Source organism: Setaria viridis, chromosome 4 (assembly GCF_005286985.2).
Source record: "Setaria viridis chromosome 4, Setaria_viridis_v4.0, whole genome shotgun sequence".
Classification (NCBI taxonomy): domain Eukaryota; kingdom Viridiplantae; phylum Streptophyta; class Magnoliopsida; order Poales; family Poaceae; genus Setaria; species Setaria viridis.
The window spans coordinates 32611479-32629503 of NC_048266.2; the positions used below are offsets into that span (position 1 = coordinate 32611479).

Genomic DNA, 18025 nt, shown 5'->3' on the forward strand with positions numbered 1-18025 from the left:
GAGAGATCCCAAAGCGCAGAGTTACAAGAACCACCACCCACGACAAGAACCACAAACACAACAGAAAAGAAAAGAAACCCACAACACCACTACACTAAACACGACCTAAGACAATCGATACTTGCAGGAGAGAAGGGCACTAAGAACACACGCACATCACCGATTGCCTAACAACTCGGAGCAAGCGGAGGCAGAGCGAGAAGGTCATGCAAGATGATGGCTCTAAGGAAGAAGTGACGCTAACACCGCCATCATCCGACTATCCACGGAGGAGCAGTCCAAGTCTTCACCTGGCGAAACTAAATGGATTTGGTGGCCGCAACAACGCCCCCAGCGGGGTAAGCTACGTTAAAGGACGCAACCGTTGTCGGCATCGACGAATGTCAGGCAAAGCTTTCGCCAAAGGCCCATAAAACCATCTCCACGTAGTAGACCGCCAAGGCCTGGGTGAGAGGCAAAGCGATGGGATGGCAGCGAGCGATCCATGGCGACGATGATGAGGAATATCTGCAGGCACCTTTGAGAAGAAGGAAGGCCCTAGACGACCATGGGCGACCAAGAGGCGACCGTGATGACCCAACGTCGATCCAAAGATGCACTAGCGAACAATGAAGGAGCACGCCACCGATGCCCAATGACCAAAATAGCTACGACCAAGCCAGTGCAACATCACCTGAAGAGGGGCGCCAGTAGATACGAGCGGTAGCACAGGCCCTAAAACTCCCACCGCCAGAGCGACCAAAGAGGGACGACGACCAAGGGCCCAGCAATAGGCACCTACACGACCAAGGATGGGTGGTGGAACAAGAGGCTCAAGGGCACCCAACGCCTACACGGGCAGAGCAACAAGCGGCAGCGGCAGCGACGATAACGGCCCCTGAGGCTCAATGATGACGACCAGCGGTGGCAACGACATCTCCTAAGTCACCCCAGCAGCCTGGCGACCCTGCGAGACGACCTCCACGGCCCCTCACGGGCGCCGCAGTAGCCCCAAGAGCCACCGGCGGATGCCAGTGACAGGGAGAGCCACCTCGGGGGAGGGGGAGGGTGCAGATCCATGCTATTGGGGGTGGATCTCCACTGGCAGGGGGCAGATCTGGCGACACTGGACCCGGCATCAACATACGCTGGCGACGGCCGGCGGCAACGAAGGTCGCAAGGGCGACCAAGCGATCGGTGGGGTGCAGTGGGAGAGGGAGAAAGGAGAGACATGTAGCGCCCGCCACCGCACACCGCCGGTGGTGAACGGCCCCCACCCGTGTCCTTCCCACGCCGCCGCACGGTGATGGCGGTGCCGGGTAGGCCCGCGCAACCAGACGACTGAGGAGGTCGATAGGCAGGTGCCCAGGCGAACGCACAACCGGGGAGGCGCGCCCACACAGCTAGCGGCGGAGTCGACAGCGACAGCAGGGTAGATCTAGGGTTGGGGAGGGGGTTTAGGGAGAAGATGGTGGGGACTGAGCTAGCCCTGCCGCCACCCTCCTCGCCGCTCGCCGGGCTTCTGGCTCATGGCTCCAGGGGTGGTGGAGGAGGGAGGGAGGGGGGCGAGCGAGGTGGCCTAGCGCCGGGGAGGCACGAAGGCCACCTGAGTTGCTCAGCTCGAGCGACACGGGGGAGAGAGATCTAAACAACTCCAAATTCCACTCAACCAAGAAAATAAAACATCGCACATCAGAGCACTCTACCAATTTGATCGTGAGTGCATAGTGTTATGCGTGGAGATGTTAAGGTGCCACCGCCATGATCCATGGGGAGCGCCCCAGATTTGTTGCCAGAGATGGATGGGTCGTCACCGATTTGTTGCTGTAGAGGGCCGTCGCCGCTGAAGGTCCCCAGGCGGCTGGCCGCCCTCCATGCCACACCGCCGCCCTACCCGAGACGTAGCCATCGCTGAAGCAGCAGTCCCCAGGGCACCCCTCGCTGAGTCCGCCCCGTTCGCGGGCGTCCGGCGTTGCTCCCGGCCTGCGTCGTGGACAACGGCTGTGGAAGCGGGGACGGCGCGCCCGTCGCACCGCCAAAGCTCCCTAGGCGGCCCTGTGGAGCAAAGCAGCCCTCTCCGCACCCTGGCCTTAGCGCTACCCACACCGAAGCGCAGCAACGGTAGGAGTCATGGATCTGTGCGGAGCATAGGGGCGAGGCAGAGTGTCGGAGAGCTGCCGAGCCGGAGCGTTCTGGGGTGCAGCGGCGGGAGGTGGTGGTGGACTCGCGAGATCTAGGCGGACAATGCCTTGTGGATCTCGAGGTGCAACGCCCGGTGGATCTCAACGTCGTGGGCAAGAGGAGGAGGCTTGGAGGGTCGTGAAGGAGGGTGCGGGCAGCTTCTGCGCCGATGAGGGTGTCGAGGAGGAGGGAGCGGACGGCTGATGGGAGGAGAAGGAAGGGCCGCTTGGATTTTGGGGAGGCGTGGAGGGCGGAGGAAGATCAGGTGTACGACTGTAATCATGCGGAGGGAGGACCACGAAGCAGGGTTCACGCGACGACCGTAAAAGTCTCCTTTTCATTATTTTTAGCTGTAGAGAAGGGAGTTTTACGAGGAGTTTTAGGAAAATCAGTTCTAGGTTGTAGAGCAACTCCAAGAGTCTACCAAAAAAATCTCCCCCAAAACTATCTATTAGGGGCTCTACTAAAAGTATTTTCTCCCAAAATCATGTCATCTCGCAGCAGATCCCCAATAATAAACTCCCCAATACTTCAAAATTGACCACGTCAGCACGTGGATCCCTTTGTTGGGCTCCAGCAGCTTCCCCCCTTCGACATTTTCTGCGCTCTCTCATTCTTTCTCTCCTGGCTCTGACTCTCTCGTGGTCCACCTCCGCCTGATGCAAGGCCCCGCCGCTGGCCGCGCCTGTTGTGCGCCCCGGTCCAGCTGCGGCTCACCGCTGCCCGACGCAAAGGTGCGCGTTCCAGGCGCAGGCCGCAGAAGGAGGAGAGGATGTGGATCTCGTTGTCCACCTTGGGTCGGCGCAGGGAGGGGCGCTTGACGGCGACGGCGCGGCCTGAGGGGAGTACGAGCTTGTAGATGGCCCCATGGCTGCCCCTCCCCATCAGCGCGGCGTCCGCAAAGTGGGATGTGGCCACCTCCAGCTCGGCATAGTCAAACCTCTCGATGGCCACCAGCGGCAGCGTGGCGGGCCTGGAGCCGCTGGAGCCCCTCAAGCGGCATGAGATGGGGAGCGGCAAGATGGCCGTGATGGAGCGGCACGTCGCCACGGACGAGTCCGCGCAGCAGGAGAGGTACCCCATTTGACTGGCGCCCAACTGTGCTTGCGTCTTGGCCGCCTGCCCCGCCGGGTGCGAGGAGTTGGGGAAGAGGGGGGATCAAGAAAAATAGACCGTTTGACGCGGGAAAGAGCAGTTCGGGGGCGATTGGGGAAGGACCGGACTCGCGGATATATGCGGGGCAATGGAGGTGTTTTTCGCGTCCGCACATTTTTACGGGAAGGATGGGGGGGCTGTTAGAGGTAAGTTTTTTTTCCCTAAATAAGGTTTTGGAGAAATTTTAAGGGAGCTTTTGAAGTTGCTCTTAGTTTGTTAGATTTGAGGTTATAGACTACGGTGTTTGGATGGAATGAGCGAGAACATCAATAATATGATTTTCCTGTGCCACCAGTGGTCATCTGTGGATCTAATGAATTAGAAAAGTATCAGTTACGAATTTTGTCATCAGTGGATCCTTTAATCATGCAAGAAAAAAAGATGGAGAATTAACAGAAGCAACACGGGAGATCAGTTTTTGCAAAAACGGGTTGTAGTTGTTTTTGTTAAAACCGACTTTTTGAGTTTTACAAAAAATTAGTTTTTCTTATTCCTAGTATTTTTCGTCTAGCCAAACATGACTTTAGGTGGTTAACCCCTAAATCTAGCTTAACTAAATCTGGTTTGATAACACTCGAGATGCAAACAACCCCTAATGACTCGTTAGATCAGGATTATTAAGCTTAATTTCCACTGCTATTTGCGGTTAAATAAATTGAGGGCGCACCGATGGTGTGCAGCAAAATGCTGGCGCCATGAGAAACGCCAAGGTGTGCTACAACCATAAGCGTGGAGGTAGACAAGGGACGACACGATGCTTTATGCTCCCTATTACCTTCTGGCGGAGGCTTGCTTTCAGCATAGGTCGTCGATCATGAGCGAACAAGGCAAGAGGTAGGATTTGCCGCAGTGCTTGCGGCGGATCATCGAACGCAGACATACAACATCGTTGGCTATGTGTTGCATATGGATTCAGTTGTTTAAGGCAAGTCTCAACCGAGGCCACCATTGTTTTCCATTCCCTAGGGGTGTGATTGGTTCTCTTCCCTGAGGAGCCTGGCTCACACCAGGGAACTAGGCCGACCGGAACCAGGTTCTGGGGATGCAAACGGGTCGTGTTTGGTTCTAGTTTCTGTTGAACCAGGCCGCGAGGATACGGTGATTGGTTGCACGTACGAACCCGAAATTCAAAAAAGAGATGCTGTTTGGTTGGTCGCGTAGAGGCGGTTACCATCACCACTTCAATTCAACCGGTGAAGTTACCAATCCTAGTGCCCGAACATAGTCAAAAGAGGAAACTACAATTTGTAACTAAACTAAAATTACTTAGACTTTGAAACTAAAACCACAATTATTACAGCTTGAACTAGGATAATTAAAGGCTCTAACAACATTAAGATATCTTTACAGTCCCAATGGGCATTCTTCATAATAGGTGTAGCTTCAAATTTTGCACCATGAAAAGCTTGCATCACTTCCTCTTTGGTCTTGTACTTCTTGTAGCATGCTCCCCTGAATCCATTCACCTGATCATGGCAAGCCTCCCAGCTGGAGTACACTCCAGTTTGATGACCAACACTGACAACGTACCAAGACATGTGTTCTAGAAAAATGGACAAAAGAAAGTATCATTGGCCTTACAAATAACCTGACAAGAACTGCTCAGATTCAGAAATGTACAACAGAAATGAACATATCATTGGCAAAGGGCAAATGTTCAGATTCAGAAACAGATGAAAATATATAGCAAAATGACAGAAATTAGCACAGATTCTGAATTAGATGAAAGCATGTAGCAAAATGATAGAAATTAGGACAGAATTCAGATAAATGAAAACAACAGGAATGAACTTATCATTTGCAAAGGGCATAACCTCAGATTCTGAATTAGTTCAAAGCTTATTGCAAAATGAAAGAAATTAGGACACAATTGAGATAAATGAAAACAACAGGAATGAACTTATCATTGGCATTGGGCATATGCTCAGATTCTGAATTAGATGAAAGCTTCTAGCAAAATGATAGAAATTAGGACACAATTGAGATAAATAAAAATAACAGAGTTGAACATATCACTGGCATTGGGCATATGCTCAAAATAACATTAGAACAACACAACAAGTAATTGCACAAATCAGGAGCCATATGCTTAGACAGGCAATGACATGAAAGCAACAAGCAACAGCAGCATCATTGGCAATGGGCATATGCTCAGAATAACATTAGAACAACACAACAAGTAACTGCACAAATTAGGAGCCATATGCTTAGTTAGGCAATGACATGAAAGCAACAAGCAACAACAGCAGCATTGGCAATGGGCATATGCTCATAATGAAAATGACAATAGAGCAACAACAACATCATTGGCAATGGGCATATGCTCAGTCATCACCAGTCAGTCATCACATCAGATAAATCAAAGTTCAGTCACTAATCAGCTACCAGGAGGCTACCAACAAAAGAGGATCAGGCTGACTGCACAAAAGAATGGAGGAGTGGACCAGGAGGCTGATGCACAAAACAAGCCACCATCTGATCAGCAGTCACTGCACAAAAGAATTGTCACCGCACAAAAGTAGGTCTCTGCATGATAAAGAGCCTCACTGCATGTAGAAGTGCTTGGCCAAGTAGGTCCTCAACCACAGGACTCTGTGAGAACCATTCATCTTGACAAAAGCAGCACCATGAGCCTTGTTGCCAAGAATATGTTCATAGGCAGCCATGAGTTCTTCATCAGTGAAACCAGGCATGAACATGATAGCATCATAGAGGTCAGGGTGCACATCCTCTACCTTGATCTGAATAATGGCATTGGCAACATTGTTGACAGCATCAGTCATCTCAGTCATCACCAAAATGTCCCCCTCACTAAGCATGGACCTCTTCCTCTTGTTGCCTGCTTCTGAACCAAGAGGACCACCAGCTTGACACTTCCCTGCCATATCATCCAGCTTGATATGGTCATTCTCTGAATCTGCAAAGTCAGAAGGGGACCCCAAAGGTTCACTGGATCCCATAGCAAATTTCCCTGTTGCCAACCCATTCCCAAAGATCACCTCCATCTGCTGGTAGATCTCAATGGGCTTGTTCAACAGTGCAGCATCCTTTGGGTGTGCCTGAAATCCAAACAAGTAACACAAGGTTAGCTTACTAAAATTTGGGTACCTTACAAACAGATGAGGTAGTTGAAAAAACTTACCTGCACATGGCCCTTGTAGTGCTCATCCTCCAAAGTGATCATGAAGTTGTCATCATCCCACAGTGCACCACTCAGTTCTCTCAGCTTGATCACCCTGACCCACCTCTGTCTCCATTTCCTCAAATGGTTGTAGACCTAAGTTCCTATGACCTCGAGCCCTGAGAACTCATTGACACTCTTGGCAACTTGGTTCAAGTGCACTTCCTTGAACCCCTTGTCAGTTCTCACACCAGTAGAGATTAGTTGACAGAAGCGGCGAAGCACAAATGCAGACATCACATTAGTCCACCTCATAGCAGCCCTGGGTTGCTGCCTGTCGGGCATGCACCCCAGGCCCACGAGTAGGCCCTGAACGGCCCACTAAGGGATGTACTCGGACATGATTAAGACAAGGGGGCTACGCAGCAATAGGCGTATCCCACTCAGACTAGTTAAGTATGCATATGGAAACTACTCGGACCACACCGAGTAGAACTCTGTAATTGTACTTGACTAGGATTCAGACTTGTAACCCTGCCCTCCCGTGTATATAAGGGCGGGCAGGGACCCCTCTCGAAGACAACAACTCCAGTTCATCTAAGATTAATACAACCAAACTCACATGACGTAGGGTATTACGCGATCTAGCGGCCGAACCTGTCTAAATCGTGTTCCTTGCGTCACCATCGACTCCTTGATTCTCGACGACCCTTACCGCATAAAAGACCACCTAGGGTACCCCCTACGTGGGTTGCCGGTCCAAAACACCGACAGCTGGCGCGCCAGGTAGGGGAGCTCGTCGAGTTTCTCAGCGTGAGCTCAATGGCACCAGTCGTCATCAAGCCTGTCTTCATCATCAAAGCAGGCGCAACGTTCATTTTTGGATCCTGGCTCTGCGTCGCCGACGACGCCGGATTGTTTCAGCGCCAAATCATCAACATCCAGGAGAAGAAATCAGTCGATTCGGCCAGGAAAAACCAAAATTTCAAAGTCAACAACCCCGAGTTCGACTACGCATCGGACTCGACCCCAGTTCGGACTAGTCGGTCCCAGTCACTTCTCAAATCAACTTCGACTCAGAAACGGTTCCCATACGGACTCCACAATGTAGCCGAAGCCTACCAAAGTTTCCTCACTCGAACTCAACTCGAACACGGGAAAAACTAAGACGGCGACTCCGACTCGGACTATCTCCCAGAGATCCCACCGACAGGACCAGCCCAAGGATTGGTAATAACTTCAACATCGCAAGGCAGATTCGTCCACTGGCCAGGAATGAGATCATCTCTCCTCGCCCGTGACTACGAGTCACGCCTTGTCACTCATATAGACAACCTCCCATACTAGGAAGGCATCCCACTCACTTCAAGCCGCGAGGAAAGTTCCACAGAAATTACAACATCAAGCTCTGGAAGCTACTACCTAGGTAGAGAAGTCTTTGTTATTAATCAAAATAACAACCCGGGTACTAGCCAACAGAGAACCCTCGGCGATTAGCACAACTCGACAATGTCTCAGAAGACGAGTCAACAGCTAACGCCCCATAAGATGAAACTTTCGATCAAAGGAACCAAAGAAGGATGCGCAATGCTACGCGGGCTGAGCGACGATAAACGCTCCCATCACAAACCTTGAAAGAGCATTTGACGCAGTACAGGCTTAAGAACACAATACTCCACTCGCAGCAATTGCCTCTATCAAACTTATATCAACACTCATACCTCGAGACAAAGACAACGAAGTCATAGCTCAACTTGCGCAGCGCGGCAACGAACTAATCGCACAACTCGCAGAGCAAGCTTATAAGCTACTCAACAAAGAATCACCAATCCCATCTGTTCCCCACATTGCAGCTCATCAAGAAGGCAGTAGAGGTGCTGCAGCTAACAACAACTTCAACAACGTAGTAAACCAACCAAGGCAACACAGCCAAGGTCCGAGTAAACACAACGCCCCAGTACTCCAGAAGGACGTTGGAGAAGTTAACTACACCAACTCCGCAAAAAGTCCTCGCCCTACTCGGAAAAATCACGAAGTATCAAATTTCAGTGATCTACAAGAAATAATCAACAGTCGGTGTGAATGAGAAGTCGACAATTACAACCACTTTCCTGCTTTCACAAGTCGGGTAATGAGGATGAGATTACCCGAGAAGTTCAAACCAACAGGAATCACCAAGTATGACGGCAAGCAAGACCCAATTCAATGGTTACGATGCTATTCGCTGACAGTCCAAGTAGCTGGGGGCAATAACGACACCAAAGTTATCCACTTTCCCATATGCATGGAACCAGCACCGTTGACATGGCTTGAGTCACTTAAGCCTAGATCAATCGATTCTTGGGCAGACTTGACAAAAGCTTTCACCAACAACTATGCCAGCTCTATGGCTAAACCGGGTAACAAGATCTACCTGAGTCAAATAAAACAGAAAGAAGGCGAAACACTACGCGACTACTTGCGACGATTCTTCGAAAACAAAGCCACTATAGTTGACATTTCAGAAACAGACGTCATCGAGTGCTTCCAGAATGGACTCTACGATCGACGAACATATCAAGACTTCGGTAGACGACGACCAGCTAATGTCAAAGACCTCAAAGTCATGGTACAACAGTGGGCAGATGAAGAAGACAAATAGCGAGAACGGTTCGGCTCTCATCGCAACCGCAAACGTGACAACAACAATGACCAGGATAGAACTCGACACAATGATACTCGAAACAACTTTTCGAGTAATCAAAATCGCAAAAGGAAACCCGACAACACCATTGCTTCCATGACTAACTCCGGAAAAAAGGGATCCCGCAAAAATGATGAAGGGCCAACCTTCACCGAGCTACTCAAAAACAGTGCCCATGGCACCCGACTAGCAAACACTCGGCAATAGACTGCTACAGCATGCGCCGAGTAATGCAAGACTTACCCGCGCCACCACCTCCTGAAGAATATAGCAAGAAAAAAGATAAGGGCAAGAACAAAGTCCACAATGACGAAGAAGAAGAAGGCGACTTCTAGACCGCCTCCAAGACAGTCAATGTTATTTTTGGCGGAATCCCAGGCACATCATCCAAGCGGGCCAGCAAACTTGTACTCAGAGAAATTATGGCCATCGAACCAACAGATCCAACACCTCTAAAATGGTCAAAAGTACCCATAACCTTCAGTCGGAAGGACCAATGGACAAAAATTTCAGAGCCAGGCCGATTCCCTCTAGTACTCGACCTCGTTGTGGCAGGATCAAAGCTGACAAAAGTACTTATCGATGGTGGAAGCGGACTCAATGTCATTTTCACCAAAACACTAAGGAAGATGTGCCTCGATGCCACGGAAATGCTCACTCCAACAGATTCACCTTTCTACGGAATCGTACCAGGAAACGCAGCTATACTGCTAGGACAAGTCGTCCTTCCAGTTACCTTTGGAACTAAGGAACACTACCGCACCGAGTACATCAGATTTGAAGTCACCAACTTCGAGACATCTTACCACGCCATACTCGGAAGGCCAGCACTAGCCAAGTTCATAGCCATACCACATTACGTTTACTTGGTACTCAAAATGCCAGAGCCCAAGGGAGAACTAACGCTACGAGGAGATCTACGATGATCTTACGAGTGTGAGCACCACCAACAGCTGCAGCCAGGCCTCTAGCAGCTGCGGCAGCCTGGCCACCAGCAGCTGGGGCAGCCTGGGCAACAGCTTGATGGATGGCAGCTTAGTCAACAACCTTAGCAGCCTCAAGTTCCTCCACCAAGTCAAATTGACTATTCACTTGTGCCATGTCCTAGTAAACATCATTGTATATTGCCCATTGCCTCTAAAAACAGTAAAACATCATTGCATATAGCTCAAAGCCTCAGGAAAATAAACAGAATGCACATATCATCATTGCATATAGCCCAAAGCCTCAGGAAAATAAACAGAATGCACATATCATCATTGCATATAGCCCAAAGCCTCGGGAAAATAAACAGAATGCACATATCATCATTGCACACTTGTCCATTGATTCTAGTTGAATTGGTTGTCTAATGTGTCAGAGTGACAAATAAACAGGAATAACACATCATCATAGCATAGTTGTCCAATACCTCAAAGTGAGAAAGAAACAGGAATAACAGATCATCATAGTATTGTTGTCCAATGCCTCAAAGTGAGAAAGAAACAGGAATAACAGATCATCATAGCATAGTTGTCCAATGCCTCAAAGTGAGAATAGGAATAACAGATCATCACAGCATTGTTGTCCAATGTCTGAAGGTACAAAAGGAACAGAAACATTACAACACCATAGCAAAGTTATCCAATGTCTATAAATGTGCATTACCCCTACTAGCCCACATTTGATTAGCCCATTCATCTCTAACAGTAGCCCAAGCTGCATTGTCATCAATAGGGACCCCATGGCCATTAACGGAATTAGGCTCCCATGTGGACTCAAGAGGAATAACCTCATCAGTGCCATACCCCAGAATCCAATTATGTAAAATGCAACAAGCAAGGACCAACTTCACTTGTGTCTTGAATGGATGAAAAGGTTTGTTGTCAATAATGCAAAATCTATTTTTTAAAGCCCCAAAAGCTCTTTCAACCGTAACACGCAGACTAGAATGCCTCAAATTGAACAGCTCCCTTGGATTGGTTGGGTAATTTCTACCACCAAACTCATTAAGATGATATCTAGTACCCCTGTAAGGAGCACTAGTAGAGAATTGGCTTTCCATGCGCCCCCTTTTGTCCCGGTTTAAAGTTGGCCCGGGATAAAAGGTTCACCAACCGGGACTAAAACTCGGTCACTGGTGGGGGACTCACCAACCGGGACCTTTTATCCCGGTTGCAAAGGCTAGTGGGAAAAAAAGACTCTGAGAGGCCTTTTATCCCAGTTTGAAACACCAACCGGGATAAAAGACCCCCCCCCTTTTTATCCCGGTTGGTGTTTCAAACCGGGATAAAAGGGTCAAGAGCCTTTTATCCCGGTTTGTAATACCAACCGGGATAAAAGGGGGTCATTTATCCCGGTTGGTCTTTCAAACCGGGATAAAAGGGTCCCCAACGAGGTGACTTGAAGGTGACTGGAGAATCTCGAACCCTTTTATCCCGGTTGGAAACACCAACCGGGATAAAAGGGTCCCCCACGAGTTAATACAAAAGGATAGCATCCCCTACATAGCCAGATGTGGTGTGTAGGTGGGATGGCAAGGAAGCTACGCGCGAGGCTGGAGGTTGTGGGTTCGAATCCCACGAACCGCGCACGCGCATATTTCGCGTGAAAAATCGCGTGACTTGTGGGGGCCCTCTTGGGAGCTCGGGATTTTTTTTTGCAGCGCCGGCCGTGGTGGCCCGTTTTATCCCGGTTGGTATTACCAACCGGGATAAAAGGGGGTCTTTTGTCCCGGTTGAGTGACCCGGGATAAAAGACTCCCCCTTTTGTCCCGGTTGGTTTATCCCGGATGGATTTTCGGGATATTTGCACCCTACCAACCGGGACTAAAGCTCAAATCTCTACTAGTGGAGGTAGGAATCCAGGACGGCATGCATATCCAGCATCTACCAGATAGAATTTTCCTAGAAAGATTACAAACAGGTATTAGTCCTAGTGTCAACTAGTTTGTAACTAGGTTTATGGAACTAATTTAATTCATTACCTTGTAGAACCCTTAACCCATCATCTCTCTCTAGTGCATCTGCTAGAATGGTGGTATCATGTGCAGAACTCTCCCAGCCAACCAACATATAAGTGAACTTCAAGTCAAAGTCCACTGCAGCTAGCACATTTTGAGTTGTATAGTGTTTCCTGCCCCTAAATGTTGATTGCATCTTAGCTGGGACTCTAGCATAGATGTGAGTGCCATCTATAGCCCCAACATAATCCTACATAAACACAACAACACTTAATTACAAAATTTTTACTCAATTATGCATTATTTGTCTCCTATGGATACTATTGTGTTACCTTGAAATATGGGTACCATCTTGAGCTGTTTGTAATCTTAAGAGGTGTCTCACTTGATGGAGCCTTAATCATCTCATGCCTAAGTTCACCAATTGCATACAACACCTTCTTGAAATGTCTACTTACTGTCTCTACAGATCTCCTCCAACTTTGATGGATAACTCTAAACCTTTGGTTATGCCCAACAACATAGAGAAACATAGCAAGTTGCTCTTCTACACTGCTATGTATGGTATCTCTAAGCAAGTCCCTGCCCCTAAGCAAATTACATAGCCTAAAGAAAGGGGCTCTTCTCATGCGAAGCATGTTCACACACTCTACATCGTTACAGTTATAAATTTTGTCCAAGTTTTTTTCCTTTCCTCATCCATAGCACTCATTGGGGCATAACTAATCTGAGTACGTGAGGTTTTAGCCATCCTAAGCCTATTCAGGAAGAATGCATACATGGCAGTCACTAGAGCAGCTGCATGAATAATAAGCATGCGTCTCTTGTCTTGAAGAGCCATCTATATGAATAACATGCAAAACAAGGGTCACTGACATGGGCAACAATGCTCAGATCAATATATAAACACATCACTGGCATGGACAATAAGGCTGAGATCAATATATAAACACATCATTGACATGGACAACAAGGCTCAGATCAATATATGAAAACATCATTGACATGGACAACATGGCTCGGATCACTATTGTAAAACATCATTGACATGGACACCAATAATAAGATCAATATAAAGACATCATTGACATGAACAACAAGGCACAAACCAATCTAAAAACATATCATTCACATGGAAAAACATGCTCAGATCCATATACACGCATCAACATCATGAACAAGTGTGCTCAGAGTATGCTGAATCGTCAAACAACACTGGTAGCCATCATTTCCACCACATAGTAAACATCGACAGCATGGTTTTAAGATAACATGCGCATCCAAAGAGGGGTAAGGGCTAGGATATTTTACCACAACAACACCAACAGGGAGAACAGCGTGTGAGACGACGGGGAACTCAGATCCGCAGCCGAACCACGAACAGATCAGCAGCGTCTGGAGGAGGGGGAGTCTGATAGGCAAACCTAGCAACCAAAAAAAGAAGTAATCACTCAGAAACAAACCAAATATCTCAGATCGGGTGCGTAAACTAAAAAATCATACATAAGATCCAGTAAAGAACTCAGATCGGGTGCTTAAACTCAAGAATCATACCTAGGAACAACCGAAGAACTCAGATCCAGTGGGGGCCTGCGTGTATCACATAAGAAATGCACCGGTCAGTGGGATTATCGAACCCTAGGGTTGCGGTTTTGACGAAATCCGAACAAAGAATGAAAAAAAAACTTGCCTTGCCCAACAGATCCGTCAACAACTCCAACCTGCAAACCAAAAAAAACCTATGAGGGTGGTAGATCAGGCCTTCGGAGATCAAAAACAACAACGAAAGGGGACAAGGGTGCAACCCTAACCTGCGAGCCGCCGGTGAAGGAACAAGTCTGCGCGAGAGGGAAGGGAAAGCGGAAGGGTCGGGGTCGCCATTTATGGCCGCGGAATGGCGCGAAATCGCCCGGTAACCCTAGCGAAGGCGCCAAAGCTTCCCGCGTGCATGCGCGGAAGCTTTTTCGCCCGCCGCGCGCTCGACTTGCACGCGCCGCCGCACCCGCGGAGCCTGGCTCTGGGGAGAAGGTCGAATCGGCCGCACCACGGGAGCCAGCATCCGAGGGTCTTTTTGCACCCGGCGAACCAGGCCCAACAACAGACCCAGGTAACCAATCACTCCTTAGTCGCACGCGGGGAGCCCGGTTCCGGGTATGTGTGAGCAACCAATCACACCCTAGGTCTACCATTCCCCTGTGCTGGGCCTGCCGTGCTGCTGTCGACCGGAGGAGGGGAGAGGAGATCCATCCGTCGCACCTCTCTTCTTCTTTCTTTCTTTTGAAAGGACCTCTCTTCTTTTTTGCTGGTAATATCTGCTTGCTTGGTTTGCTTCCATTCCATGGATGCGAGTGTGATGTCTTTTCTTTCTGGGCTAGCTAGCAGTTTATTCTATCTTTCACTGTATCAAAGTGGCCTTATCAAAGTGGCCTATGGCCCAATTAAGGTCCATATTCATCTTTAGGTTGTATACTTCTGAGCTAAAGCTATCTCCCACATATACCTTCTAAACTGGATTGTTCAAGTGTTTGTTTTTGTCCATGTTCGTCAGGTCAACCCATTCGTATTTGTTCCACTTCAATAAATGTGATGTTTTTGTATGCAAGTAGTATTAATTCATCTCTTGTGCTTCTTTATTGAGTAGCAAAAAATGAAAGAGAAACGTTAAAAGCGAAGGCCCACATAGGGTGCGATTTTCACATAATTGCTAAAGGGAAATACTGTGAGCCAATGGGCTTATCAAAGAAGGCCCGATGAAATGCCAAGTCTCTCTGTGTTAGGCCCTCCCTCTCAGGGTGCAAATTAAAGCCCACTAGCCAGGCGGACCCTAGCACAGCACCAACGGATTGTCAGAACACTAGCCATGCTGCCATGGTAGGAGAAATAGGCTTGCAAATGCATCACGACAGAATCGAACCAAGGAGATCCACTGTTGGGGAAAGGCCCGCTGAAGCGCACCAGCATTTCGTCGCGAAGCAAGAGCATTTTCGGGATTGTGTCAGTTCGTGGGTGGCGGATGGAGAACAGATAAAGGCGGACAGGAAGGAGAAAAACGGAAAAGCGACCCATGGCGGGTTAAATTCTAGAACTGATAATTTAATTTTTTTTAAAAAGAGAAAAGATGGCAAGATTTCCCAGATTATTGTGCAAATGTAGGACAGTAGGAGTCGTCCTCAGGAAGAAAATGAGGACTGGATTTCCCAGGTTGCAACGTTTTGAGGTCCGGTAGCAGGTCGATCCAGCCTCGGCCGGAGCCCCGGACCATCATGAAGGGCGATGCAAGTAAGCAGCAACGGCCGCAACCGTCGCAAAAAGCCAGCAACGAATCCCCTGCTGCCCGCCCGTCCCGGTCCCGGAGGCCGGAGTCACAAACAGGCGGCCGCACGCTTCCATGCTTGCAGCCCAAGGAAATAATCGTGCGTGACGGCCGGAACGGAAGCAGTCGCCAGTCAGTAGTCTCGTCCCTGTAGCTGAAATGCCGAAACTGAAAGGTTGGTTTCCCGGCGGCCGGGGCAGGCTGCCGCCGCTGCGCGCTCCCATCGCTGTCCGAGCAAGGCCGGCTCGCGGCCCGCCGACCAACTTGCTCGGCAAGAAGAGGAGGAGCGGGAGGAGCCGGGTTTGATTTGACTTGTGGAAGGAGTTGAATCGGGTTATCGGCGTAGGATCGACGCCAAGAGGCCGGCAGCAGGTGGAACCGATCGGTTTCGGCGGCGCGCGGAGGACGAGGGAAATTCTGCCGCCGCCGACCGCGGTCTCAGAAAAACGGATGGCGGTCAGGTGGTCTGCTCGCCGGACAGCGACAGGCGGCTCCGCTTCCAGCGGTTGTTGCGAGCGACCAAGGCATCACCGAACATCACGGCCGAGACGCCGCGTGAATGCGTGTTGCGTGGTACGGTGACGGGGCGACGCGAGACGTGAGGACGGAGTGTAGGAGTAGGACCATGCTATGGAAGAAGTTTCGGGGGGGGGGGGGGGGGGGGGGGGGGGGGGGGGGGCAACCGTGTGAGGCACGCGGATGGTACAGGCGTACAGCCAGCCGTACAGGCGAAAATAATCCAAAGGCGCAGCAGGCGGGCACACACGACACGCGCAGTTCAGACCTCCGTCCTCTGACCAGGTTGCACGACGACCGTACGGCACGGGTTCATCGGACGGACGCGCTCGTCTCCGTGCGGCCGTACGTGAGGGAGCACGCGCACGCGGCGAGGTCGATCGGCTCAGCACCCGACGCGCACGTGAACGGCGTGAACCCATCCATCGAGTGCTCCCCCGTCCCCGCATCCGCGTGGCACATTGGCCCGGGCGCATGTGCTGGAACTGGAAGTTCCCATGTGCTCTGTAGTTGGTGCCTTGGTGGCCCTACAGCTCCCAAGTTCTCGCACGCTACCATTCTCAATCAGGAAGAGCTCCGCATGAGCACGAGGCGCATGATGATGATTCCGTTTCGCGTACCAGATTTCGGCCCCGCTCTAGTCACCGGCAAGGGCGCAAGGCGGCAACGGCAGTTTAATTTGCGTGGCACGCTACTACTCAATTGCGCGAACCGCACGGCGGGCGGGCGGCATGGGCATGATCTCCGCTGTTTAGGCTTAAGCAGATACGTCATTCTCTGCAGCACACAGTTTTCGCAAGTGATTCCCTGCCTAACCAGGCTAGAACACTAGCTAAACAGTCATGGCCGACGGGGGGCCAGTGGACGAACGAACCAAATCTCACGGCATCGTAGTATCCTTCTCTACCGATTTGAGCATCAAAGAAACAGAAAAAAAGAAGAGAGGTACGGGTATGTGAGGTGCACCGTGCCGGCAATTCTTCGCGAAACCGGAGCGTTTCGCAAGCGGAAACCAGCCGCCGAACAGGGGAAAAAGCACAGTTTTCGCAAAGTGATTTCCAGCTCAACCTAGGACACTAGCCAACTATCTAGAAGCAGTCCTGACGCAATGCCAAATTCTAAACGAACCAAATCTCCGGGCCCGAGCTAGGCTTGCACTCCACCGCGTATGCGACGGCACCCCGCATCCCCACCAGCGGAAACTGGGGGGATCTCGTCAACATGAAACCGTTGCGTCGGTCGCGTGCACACGCCGGCACGCGCGGGCTCGAGTGGACGCGCACCTGCCGTCACCGCCGCCGCCGATCCTGCCGCCCACCAGCCGTTGCGCCTACCTACGCGTCCGTTGGGCGCGGCGCCCCACAAAAACGGCAACAAAAAGACATTTTTTTATTTTTATATTTTTTGATTTTGCACAAATATATAATTGGATAGAAAAATTGTAGATTTGGGCTATTGCCGCCAGCCTACCGCCGCCTCAGCCGGCGGTAAGGCGTTGACCCTGCCGGCCCATGTCATTACCGCCGGCCTAGCCGGCGGTAAGTCACTTCCGCCGCCTAGGCCGGCGGTAAGTCACTTCCGCCGCCTAGGCCGGCGGTAAGGACCCGCCCCCTGCTCCACCACGGTACGGCCAGCGCGGGGGCGATAAGGGTCCTTACCGCCGCCTGGGCCGGCGATAAGGACCCTTACCGCTGCCTGGCCCAGCGGGGGTTCCCCCTACATAACCCCCCGCAGCCAGGCCTCCAGGCCACCCAGCTCTTCTCATTCGGACCTGTTGTTTTTGAGAGGAGAACTAGAGAGGGAGAGAAGGAAGGGAAGGAGGAAAGAAAGAGAGGAAAGAAGGGGAAGAAATCTCCTAGGATTCAGGTTAGTTTTTTAATGTCGTAGTATAGTAAATCTAAAAATACATTGTGCTTTTAGATGCTAAAAATCTAGCTTAGTATGTATAGTAGATTCGGTATTTATTTCATAGTTTAGTATTTAGATCTACAGATATGCTGTGTGATTTTAGATGTTAAAAATGTAGCTTAGTTATATAGTACATTCGGTTTTCAGCTAGAAGTATTTGCTAGTATAGTTTCATGAATTTTTAATATTTTTATTATACAACCGTAGAATGCCAAGGCGTGGAAAAGC

The 18025-nt window shown here is 50.1% G+C and overlaps 1 protein-coding gene across 1 annotated transcript; it reads right to left on the reverse strand.

The window, feature by feature from the left end:
* Positions 1-5858: 5858 nt before the first annotated feature.
* Positions 5859-6781, reverse strand: LOC140222653 (uncharacterized). Its single transcript, XM_072293476.1, has 3 exons — positions 6608-6781; positions 6458-6562; positions 5859-6374 (listed from the first exon to the last, which is right to left on the reverse strand). Exons 1-3 carry the CDS (start codon positions 6779-6781, stop codon positions 5859-5861), a joined length of 795 nt encoding a protein of 264 aa, XP_072149577.1.
* Positions 6782-18025: the final 11244 nt, after the last annotated feature.

Bases quoted from the DNA above. Each gene is read 5' to 3' on its own strand.
- LOC140222653 (XM_072293476.1), bottom strand. From the start codon at position 6,781: ATGCCCGACAGGCAGCAACCCAGGGCTGCTATGAGGTGGACTAATGTG. The intron at 6,563-6,607 runs GTCATAGGAACT...AAATGGAGACAG, and splicing joins ATGAGTTCTCAGGGCTCGAG to AGGTGGGTCAGGGTGATCAA. The intron at 6,375-6,457 runs GTAAGTTTTTTC...TTTGGATTTCAG, and splicing joins ACTACAAGGGCCATGTGCAG to GCACACCCAAAGGATGCTGC.